The sequence below is a fragment of the Perognathus longimembris genome, chromosome 1 (genome assembly GCF_023159225.1).
Source record: "Perognathus longimembris pacificus isolate PPM17 chromosome 1, ASM2315922v1, whole genome shotgun sequence".
In the NCBI taxonomy this organism is placed as follows: domain Eukaryota; kingdom Metazoa; phylum Chordata; class Mammalia; order Rodentia; family Heteromyidae; genus Perognathus; species Perognathus longimembris.
Genome location: NC_063161.1, coordinates 56178006 through 56189606, shown reverse-complemented (window position 1 = coordinate 56189606; position 11601 = coordinate 56178006). Strand labels below are relative to the sequence as shown.

Genomic DNA, 11601 nt, shown 5'->3' with positions numbered 1-11601 from the left:
TCTGTAGCTATAGCTAAGCAAGGCCCGTCTTTAGACTATAGAACCCTTATATTCAAAGCATGAAGGTGCTAAGGGCTTCATCAGATGATTTATCTCTGCTAATACCAATTACAGTAAATTATAGCAGTGCATATCCAATCTGAAAGTGTTTGTGACTCCAGAGTCTAGGATAAGCTTTGCAGGCATTCCAGAAAACAAGTAGGGAAATGTATTTGGCAAGCCACTCTAGGCCACTTCCAGGTGGCTGCTTCACCTAAGGCCAGAGACGAACATGATCCAGTCTATAATCACACAAAGCCTCCATCCCTGCCAGTCTCTGTGAATGATAGTGTCCTGAGTCTTGAATCATAGGCCAAGGTTAAAATCAAGTCAATGACAACTTTGGATGGAAAATAGCCCACCACTTCTGTGATCTCTGCTTGCTGCTGGACAGAATGGAGGGTGAGTCCTCACCCTGGTTCTCAGTACACTAATATATTCAATGAGCAGTAAGGAAATCACAAAGAAATGAAGTCTAGTTAGCATGCAAAAGACTTTGTAGAAAGAGTAGAAAAGACAGAACTGGACATGTATTGCCTAAAACTGGGGAAATCAAACCGATGACCACAAAATGATGATTTATGCATCTCAACTTGGCTTTCTGCCATGGCAAATGACTATTTTTTTTTGTCAGTTCATAGTCTACTTGACTTAGTAATTATAGGTTTGCTCTGTTGTTAAAGAAATGCATGCTAGATTATTGAGTATAAATTCCAAACTGTTTATCTAAAAAGGCCTCATGAAGTAAATATCCAAACAATGACTAGATGTGGGAAGCTGAGAGGTGAGGCAAGAGCAGAAAGCAGGTGCCTCGGGCAGCCCGACCTTGGGACGAGCCTGAGGGTCCTATGGCAACTGGCCATTACCTCCATGCAGATCTCTCTCCACCCAGCAAGGAAGCAGAGCCATTTGGCACATTTCTAACTTCACTTTTGTAACATCTCTTCCTCTTCAAAGTTCAAAGTGCTGTTTATTTTTACATCTAGGGCACATATACAAAAGTCCTGGAGAGATGACAAATGCTTCCCACACAATCTCCAGTGCCCTAGAAAGACCTTGTGACACTGCAGTCCTTCATGTGGACAGATGGAAATCCTGACCCAGCCATGGCAAGGCACTGACTTTGAGGTGTGCCCCCTGTTTAAACACTTAGCCCTGAATGCCAGTCTATCTGACCATTGTCAGATAGAGAATCCCGTGACTCCTGTCAGAGCCCAAAGCACTGGTACTGGTACACCTTTCCACGGGCTGACTACTCAATCCACAGCAGTGATAGGCCATGCTCAGTGTCTGTCTGTTGGATGCTTCTGCAACATTTCCTCCTTTCTCTATGTCCTCCTCCCACATTTCAATACTGGACAACACAAAAATCAGACCCTCAAAAGATGGGTGCTGGTGGCTTCAGTCCTATAAGGCCTAGCTACTCAGGAGGCTGAAATCTGAAGATCATGGTTCAAAGCCAGATGGGCAATTAAGTCCATAAAATTAATCTCCAATTAACCCCCCCCCAAAAAAAGTTGAAATGGTAGTTAGCCTGAATATACAAGTACCCAAGCCCTGAGTTCTAGCCCCAGAAACACACACACACACACACACACACACACACACACACACACACACACACCAGTCCTTCACTTTTGCTATATGCATTAGAAAATGTGGTTAGACAGGAGGCAGCCAGTGCCTTGAGAAATGTCACAGGGTTCGAGGGAGGAGATTCTATGTCCCTCCAAGAGTCTAACACTCAGAGGCAGTCTCAAGCAAAAAGATGGATTTATTGGGGAATCAAAAAGCAAACTGGCCGGCCAGGGATGCAGCAGACTCGGGAGCTGAAACTGCAAACCTAAAAAAGCGTCCTGACCGGCCAGGGACACAGTGCAGACTTGGGAGCTAACACTATGACCACTAACAGTCCTCAAGCCGCGGTTTATAAGGGTAAAAGTGTAGCACAGATGTAGGGGGTTGACACAGGGTGTAGAGCAAGCAACAAACAAGTTAAGCAAGCCATTTACAGAAGCAGAATTTTGGGGTCAGACTGACCTAATCCATTCCCTGCAATATTTCCTACCATGTTTCCCTAGTCAAAATAGAGTCAGCTCTGCTTCCTACAACACTAATAAACAAATTCTCTTTCATTGTTAATCCTATCAGAGTGCCTGCTATTCTCAGAAGAGCCAGAATGGGGCAGTGAACCCAATGAATTGCCAGCTGTCAGCCTGCCTTTTTCCAGCTGCTGTTAAGGTCCTCACAGCCATGCAATGACCAGTGTAGCACAGAAGGAAGGGCAGCAGTGTCACAGACCAGCCTATGCTTGGCCCCAGCTCCCAACTTCCTATGTGTCCCTGAGTTTAAATTAAGCAAAGTCACTTTACAGTGTCTTAATATATAAAAAGGTACATAAAATGGGTGCTACTATTATAAGGTCTATGCCAGCTGCTAACACCAGTAAGAGTTCCACAAGAGAAATAGAAACTTATAGCCCTCTTCCTTTTCACACTTAATTGATGTTCAAACAACATTGGGGGTGGGGGGTAGGGCAAGGAACACTTTGGACACAATCCAGTGAAAGAGAATTAAAATATTATCTTCATTGATGATTAAAAAGGTCTCTATTCTTCAGACAAGGGCTCTGAGCCAGATTTAAAAGGCTCTCCATCTGGATACTTCATTTTCATTCTATAGCGAATTCATCACTCATTTATTTTGCAAATATTTAACTCCATTATCATGTGCTAATAAGCTTCGTGCTTTGGAAGTCATCTCTTTAAAACATATTTTCTAACCCCCCTGATATGCAAACGAATTCTAATTCTAGTTCCCATTTGTCTTAGTCAAATTGCTCTCTCCCTTTCCTCCCTCCCTCGTCCTCTCCTCCCCACCCCCATCTTATTTAAACAATGAATATTTATCCCTCACAGTTCTGGACACTGAGAATGAAGCCAAGATCAAGATGTGGGCAGGTCCCATCAGGGGAGTCTTCTCTGACTGGTTTAAAGATAAGTGTCTTCTCAGTGTCTTTTCTTCTGGCAAAGAGCAAGAAGAGGGAGAGATGAAGATTTCTCTTCTCATGAGGGCACTAACTTCAAATTGAGGGCTTCATCTCACATCCTAACAACCTCCCCCTTGCAAACACCATCCCATCGGCCTTTGGGTTTCAATGCATGGATGGGGACAGGATGCACACTTAGATTCCTGGTCAGAAACTGACCTCGTCACTTCATAGAAAACCCTTCATAAACCAGCTCCCACCACCACACCCACCTCTCCACAGCCAACCTGCTGCCCATAGACCCCAACGTGTCCTGGTCCACACTCCTCATTTTCCGGCTGTGCTGTTCTGTCCGTCTGGACTATGCTTAGTCCTTGGTCACCTGGATTATGCTTTCTAATCCTTTGTGTCTGAGCTCAGACATCATCTTGGTGGTTATAACTCTGCCTTCAGTTTAAGTCCTGGCAATTCCATTTACATGTTATGTACCCTGACTACTTCCTTCTTTCTTGACCTGTTATTTTTGTTATCTGTGAAATGGGTACTGTAGTGCTAAGGGTCATATAAGACAAAATTATCTCCCTTAAGACCTAGCCACAGAGGTACTACTTGCGAATTACTATTCCTGGATCCAGGTACATAGCTAAGTAGTTTTTACGTATCACCTTTTCATACTCACAACACGATGCTTTATGAAAAATAAGACTCAAAGCCAAGTAACACCTCCAGAATCCTTAAACTTCTAATAATCAAGTTGTCTTGAACCTAGACCCTCCCAAGCAGAAGTATGATAAACAAGCACAGGTCAGGGTGCAAAGACCCTGTTCAAGTACCCGTGACTAGCTAGCTACTCATCTACACTCAACTAGATCTGATTCCAAGGGATAGCTGGGTTGTAATCTGACGTCTAATAAGCTCTAAGCATCATAAAACAGGACTTGGGATAGTGAAAAAGACAGGGTCCTCCAAGGAACCTGGCCTGATTCTCAGTTCTGAGTAAGGGAGTTCTTTAAGCAAAAAGGAGAGAGGTGAAGGACAGGGAGAGGAGGAAGGAAGAGAAAGCTAAGAATTGGCTCAGGCAAAAAAAAAAAAAGGAACATTTTTTCACTATCTACCTAATCCCCTCCAAAGATAATTTTGTCTGTATTATAATGACACAGCTTTATTACAAAAATTCATGAAAATAACAAATAATAATATATTTATAGGGCACTAAATACTTCCTAAATGTAACACTTAAAGTGATTTCTAAAATGAAGTCATGATCCTTACAAATATACCTACTTAGTATTTTATTTTCAGAAAAATGTAGTTTACACCAAAACATTTTTTACTAATAAGATTACAATTTCATACTCAATTAACTTATATCTAAATAGAGTTCTTTCCAACATGACATAATTTTCTTAGAGTAAAACACTTTATTTTCAGTAGAAAAAAATTCTATGTAAAAGTCAAAAACAATCTCAGAAAAAATGGAGTCAACCACCATATCTTTTCTTTAGTTCTTCAACAGAGTTATCCTTCAATCCTGATTTGTCTATGTGATTGAACAATACATGTGCAACTGAAAAAGAAAAAAAAAAACCTCTATTTAAATTTCACTTTTAAAAATGAAGCAAATGCAAAATAAAACAGCAACAAGAGCAATAATTAGGATTTATAAATTCTAAGCAATAGAGCAATAGTTAGGTGATTTATAAATTCTAATTCACATATCTGAAAATCCAATCTAAGAAAAAAGGTATATAGCACTCAATGTTTTTTCTCATAGTATTTTTCTCTAGGAGCATAAACTTCTCTATGTCCTCTATTCATTAATAATGCATACTAAACTGAGCTCATTCTTTACTATATGAAAGATTTTGCCCTGTACAATACTTTCATTTACTTAATATTTTTTATTTCAATTAACTATTTTTTAAATTTAGTTTTATTTTAAAACTTCATATTGCTACTGCCTCAGACTTTCTGGCACAGAGAATTCTCTGAATCAGATGTTCTTCCTCACTTTCATCTAACTGATTTCCTGTACTTTGAGAATGCAGCTGAAATCAAACACACTCAAGAAACGTGCCTTTCAGAATGGATGCGTGATCTCCCTGTACACACGCACCATGACAGGGACCCTTAACATATTCTGTGGCACAGAACTCAAATCACCATACCACTTACTGCATTTCCAAGATGCTATTCCAGGCCACAGAATTAGAATGCCTGGGTTCTAGTCCTGAGTATAGCTTCCTAGGTATAATGCCCATGGTCAAATTCCTTCACTTCTTTGTGCCTCTACTTACTCCTCTGTAAAAGGAGAACCGTAATAGTACCCACAAATGATAATACTGTCAGGATTAACAAACACAACCTTCACTGTTCTCAATTCAACTATACTTCAATCAATTAAACTGTACTTAATTTTTATTTAATTGTATACTCTTTATATACAGTAAATAATCAATAAATGTCTTTGGACATTAGTATATAAGAAGAAATAGATTGGAGACGCTTTTTTTGTGTGTGTGTGTGTGGCCAATCCTGGGCCTGGAACTCAGGGCCTGAGCACTGTCCCTGGCTTCTTTTTGCTCAAGGCTAGCACTCTGCCACTTGAGCCACAGCGCCACTTCTGGCCATTTTCTATATATGTGGTGCTGGGGAATCGAACCCAGGGCTTCATGTATACGAGGCAAGCGCTCTTGCCACTAGGCCATATCCCCAGCCCTGGAGATGCTTTCTTAAAACTTACTCTTTTTCTCAGATTCTGACATAAACATCACTGCCATATCAAACCGTTTTAGTTCAGAAAGCCTTTGTAAGATTTCAAAGATGAGTGATGGCTTTTCTTTCCTGGAATAAGGTAGATATAAAACCAAATCATCAGATAAAAGTAGCTCATTTGGTTCTATTCACTAACACAAATATTAAAGTTTATACTATACAAATATATAAAGTCTTCATTTTTCCCCTTGGATACTGTCTATATTTTAAATACCAAGTCAAGCAATCTACCAAGTCAACTGAAGAAATAGTAAGTCTTCCATGACAGCTTAGCAGTGGAACTACTGCTGTCTAACATTCCACATCTTACTTTTCTCTACAGAAAAAAAAAAAAAATCAAGAAGCTCCTTTTCCTCCTGCTTAAACTTTCCCTTTTTACTCTTTGTACTTATCATCTCTTCACAATTTCTATAGCAGTAACATTTACTAGAAAGCTAATTTTCTAGGTACACCAGTATTAACACTTAAATTAAAAAATTAAATTTTCAAATACAAGAATAAAACAATTCAACTTACTCAATGTAAAAGTCATGTAGAATTTTAATGATTTGGTTGAATACATCTGGATCTAGATTTTTCTGAAACAACTTGGGATACAAGGACGGTTCAATTTGCTTTGGAAAAAGACAGAAAATTATGTTATGGTACCATTCACATTTCACAAAACATTCTAAGTACATTTTAGAAAAACATATTTCCTTCAATGCAATGTTATGAAAGAATGGATGTGAAATGAGTTGCAAAATCATCACTGTGTTCTAGTTAGAAAGAAAAGCTCATGAACAGAAGTGACAGGCACCATCTTAAGAGAGACAGGTAACTGGAAAAGTATTAACTAGGGGTTTTAAATAGTAGAATTACATGAGATGATACATTTGGATTGCTTACTACACAATTATAAGGGTGTGCTACCATCATTAAGCCTGAAAAGAGTATGCTAGATATATGCTAAGTTTCATATGATTTGATTCTTTTTCTTAAAGCAAATAAAAGCTCATTCTTAAGAAAACAATTGCCTAAAGTATTGCAAGCATGGCTTGGCACACAGAAGACATAGATGTATTTTAGCTTCTGTTCCACATCTTGAAGTATCAAGAATTAAGCTTAAGCTACAAAATATAGAATTAGATTTTAAATGACTTTAGACTCTAGGTTTTAACACAAAACCTACTTAGAAAAGAAAACATCAAAGTTTCTGGTGGCAAAAAATTTAAAGCATGTTTCAGGCAAAAGAAAAAAGTATTTTCTATAAGCAATCCTATCATAAGAGCAAATACTAGTAACACTATTATTATAGAGTGGCCAAAAGAATTTGTTTGACATTTTACTTCCAAAAGAACTATTAGCTCCAACTCTTTTACCTTTAAATACTGATACAACATATCTGGAGAGCTTTTCAATTGTCTGAAGTCAGATTCTAGCTGGAATGAGTTAGCAGGAACTGGAGGGAGAACAGCGGTGAGAAACTGTGTGGATGTTTGTTCCACTTTTATAGAAATCTTCTCACTGAAAGACTGACATACGTCCTGTTTCAAATTAACACGGGGCCTGAAATATTTCAGAAACATAAACAAGTTAGAGAGCCACAATAAATAGTCACAGCTCAATAAAGGAAACCGCAGGAGAGAGTTTTACTTAGCTTTACTTAGCTACTTGTATTATAAAGCTAGTAAGTTCTTTTGAGTAATACACATATTGAGCCAATTTTTACATTTTGGCTATGGAATGACCATTGTCATTTGTGGTGTGACTAGTGTGGTCAGCCTCTAGGCACATCAGCTCTTATCTACTGCCTGACAGAGTCATACTCACAGCTCAGCCTCTCAGAGATACTTCAAGAAGGAAGAAATGCTTCCTCTTTTCAAAAACAAAATACAACTTTCTTTTGAGCATTTTTCCATAGTTCTTACCATACCCTCTCCTTAAATAAAACTACTACTACAGTATAAAGGTTTGTTTTTTGTTGGTCCTGGGGCTTCAGCTCAGGGCCTGGGTGCAGTCCCTGAGATCTTTAGCTCAAAGCTGGTAGTGCTCTACCAACTTTGAGCCATAGCACCACTTCTGGTTTTCTGGTGGTTAACTGGAGACAAGAGTCTCATAGACTTTCCTGCCAGGGCTAGCTCTGATCTCAAGCCTCAGATCTCAGCCTCCTGATTATCTAGGATTACAGGTGTGAGCCACCAGTGCCCGGCTTAGAACACAAAGTTTTAAACAAAAAACTTTTCACAGGTTTGTTGAGTGGAAGCTTAAGGTTATATATGATTATATGTATCAATAACCCAAAACAAGCCTAATAAGTCAGTATCTTCTATTTTTCATCCCTAAGGAAACACACAACTATTTTCTTTTACTCTAAACACAATTTAAAGAGTGGTCAACAATCTTCAATATTAATGGATAGAATAATGGAAATGTCTAGAGACTATATTCTTTTTCTATGTTTGCTGGTCCTGGGGCTTTAACTCAGGACTTGGGTGCTGTCCTTTAGCTTTCTGGCTCAAGGCTGGTGCTCTATCATGTGAGCTACATTTCCATTTCTGGCTTTTTTCTGGTTAACTGGAGATGAGAGTCTCAAGGACTTTTCTGTCCAGGCTGGCTTCCAATCTCAATCCTCAGATCTCAGCTAAGTAGTTAGGATCAACACCTGATTTTAGAGTCAACATGTTTATGAAGCTTCCTTTAAAATTTTTTAAAACTTTGCATAATTATTAAATAATAAACCATACTGAAGTTCTAAAAAGAAAATGAACAAAACCATTTGATCAAGACACTTCTTATCATCACTTGATCTGCCTTATAGTAGATAGTGATTATTTAAGCAAAATCTCTCTCACGTAAGTACACATTAAAAAAAAAAAAAAAACTAGAACCTGTAGTCAAGCAGCTTAAAAAATCAGGCTAAAACAAACAAGCTGAGCACCAGTGGCTCAAACTATAATCTTAGCTATTCAAGAGGGTGAAATTTGAGAATCACAGTTCAAAGCCAGCCTGGGCAGAAAATTCCATGAGATTCTTATCTGCAATTAACCAGCAAAAAGCCAGAAGTGGAGCAGTGGCTCAAGTGGTAGAGCACTAGCCTTGAACACAAAAGCTCAGGGACAGCACTCAGGCCCTGAGTTCAAGCCCCAGGATCAGGCACAAAAATAAACATCCTGGGGCTGGGAATATGGCCTAGTGGTAAAGTGCTTGCCTTGTATACATGAAGCCCTGGGTTTGATTCCTCAGCATCACATACATAGAAAAAGCCAGAAGTGGTGCTATGGCTCAAGTGGTAGAGTGCTGACCTTGAGCAAAAGGAAGCCAGGCCCTGATATCAAGCCCTAGGACTGGCAAAAAAACAAAACAACAACAAAAACAAAAAACAAACAAGCTAACAAAAATACAGAATGTTAAGTATGAATCAGAATTCTTCTCAGTAGTATAACTTTTTATACTGGAATGTTGTCATTCTAGATAATGATGAACTAGCAGTCTTCTACTCACTGCGGGGCTGATGTATCACTGATTTCTTCTATCTTCAGTACTTTGGCCCTTGGAGTGTCGCTGGTGGGAAAGTGGTCTTCTGGACTTGAGCTCTCCTTACCCACAGAGCCTGAGGCTGCTCCTGCATTCACTACATGAACAGCATGACTTTCCACAGCTGCAACGCTCTCTTGCACATCAACAGTCTCTATCAAACTACCAGTTTCTTCAATAAGAACCTTCTTGAGTGGTCTCTAAAACAATGGAAATCAACAAATTAATGGCTTCCTATTTTAGGATCCCAAGTTAAAAGACAGCCATATTCTTACAGCTAATATCTCAGTTGTAAGTAAATTCAATTTAGTGGCCAAACAAAGGAACTATACTGAAAATAGAAAGAACAAACGGCTATGTACCTAACCAGACCTAAGTAGAATGAGAGGGATTTGTACATAGAAGTAAACTACAAGCACACACACACACACACACACACACACATACACATGCGCACACACACACGAAAAACAAAGAAGGAAAGGAAGGAAGGAAGCAAAGAAGGATGGAAGCAAGGAAGCAAAGAAAGGAAGGAAGGAGGGAGGGAGGGAGGGAGGGAGAGAGAGAGGGAGGAAGGGAAGGAGGAAAAGAAAGCACCGAATGACCACATTGCACAGGAAGGATGTAGCAGTCAGGGGGCAAGCAGCAGCCTGGCAGGGTAGGCACAAGGGGATGGTGGCAGAGAGAAAGCCTAGAAGGCTTTACTTACAGTTGATTTGAGGTGAGGTGGTTTGTCAGTGGGTTTTATCACATTTTGCCTTTGTGTGGAATCAAGAAAGACAGCATCCCAGTGTCCTTTCTCAAGTAATTCCTTGAAAAAAAATTCTCAAGTTAATTATGCAATCAATAAATGTGCATATGTTTTGGAGGCTAGGACCACATTTCAGAAAAAATAATTATTTACCTTTTTAAGTTTGGATAGCTCAGTTATTGCTTGCTTATTTCCAGGTTCCAGAAGTAAAACCATTTCAAAATCTACCATGAATTAAAAAGAAAACAGAGGAACGGTAAAACATTTCATGAAGTTCAAGACCTGACACACTTAACTTCTAGTAATCTATTTTTATTTCAAAATTTTTACTCAGGGTGGGCATTGGTGGTCCATACCTGCAATCCTAGTTACTCAGGAGGCTGAGATCTGAGGATCACGGTTTGAAGCCAGCCAGAGTAAGGAAAGTCTGTGAGGCACTTATCTTTAATAAAATCCAAAAAACCCAGAGCTTTTGAGCTGTTGGCTCAAGTGGTAGAGTGCTAACCTTGAGCAAAAACACTCAGGGACAATGCCCAGGCCCAGAGTTCAAGCCCCACTACAGACACAGACACAGAGACACAGGCACACACACAGACACACAGAGACACACACACACACACTGAGTTTACTTGGGATACTGAGATCTAGGTGAGCAATAACAAGAACAAAAGAGGCACAAAATTCTGATACCTGATGCAACACAGATGAGCTTCACAAAAAGCTGAGTGTCAAGCTAGCCAGATGTAAAGGGACAATATGGGATATTTAAAATAGTCAAATTCATAGGCAAAAGCAGTGAGGAATTGTCAAATGTGTAGAGTTTTTAAATGGGATGCTAACAATGTTCTGGAGATGGATAGCGATTATGATTGTCCAACACTAAACACTGCTAAACCCATATAGTTATGCTTAAAATAGTACAGATATATGTAACAACATATTATCTTGCCACAATTCAAAGAAAAACAAACAGCAACAAACCCTCACAGACCATGGCTAAAGTCAGGTTTTGAAACTGCTGGATTCAAGTGTGTATTTCAGTAAAGAACAAAGACTGAAAATCAACTGTGCTAAATATTAGACTAAAAAAGTCAGGAAAAAAAAGGTGAGTATAATCAAAGTATATTATACATATGATGAAAACATCACAATGAAACTCTCTACATTGTATAGTTAACATGTGCCAATAAGAACTGAGGGGAGGTGGGGCTGGGAATATGGCCTAGTGGCAAGAGTGCTTGCCTAGTACATACATGAAGCCCTGGGTTAGATTCCTCAGCACCACATATATAGAAAAGGCCAGAGGTGGTGCTGTGGCTCAAGTGGCAGAGTGCTAGCCTTGAGCAAAAAGAAGCTCAGGCCCTGAGTCCAAGCCCCAGGACTGGCCAAAAGCAAGAACTGCGGGGGGCATGAGGGAGGGACAAAAGTAAATGGAACAGAAATCAAGTAGACCAGAACCTCAGCAGTTCTCTGAAACAACTAGTGAAATGAATCCCTACGAGACAAGACAACAGGAAGAGACATTACTACA

The 11601-nt window shown here is 39.4% G+C and overlaps 1 protein-coding gene across 2 annotated transcripts in view; it reads right to left on the bottom strand.

Moving 5' to 3' along the window:
- Positions 1–4436: 4436 nt before the first annotated feature.
- The window catches only part of Rpap3 (RNA polymerase II associated protein 3), a 28111-nt gene continuing 20946 nt past the window's right edge, over positions 4437–11601 (bottom strand). For both annotated transcript variants that reach the window (XM_048365784.1, XM_048365776.1), the window contains exons 11-17: positions 10224–10294; positions 10029–10130; positions 9287–9519; positions 7165–7351; positions 6320–6417; positions 5772–5872; positions 4437–4595 (exon numbers count right to left, since the gene is read on the bottom strand). In XM_048365784.1, the coding sequence (XP_048221741.1) occupies positions 4510–4595; positions 5772–5872; positions 6320–6417; positions 7165–7351; positions 9287–9519; positions 10029–10130; positions 10224–10294 (878 nt within the window). In that variant the 3' untranslated portion in view covers positions 4437–4509. The remainder of the gene's footprint in view (positions 4596–5771; positions 5873–6319; positions 6418–7164; positions 7352–9286; positions 9520–10028; positions 10131–10223; positions 10295–11601) is intronic.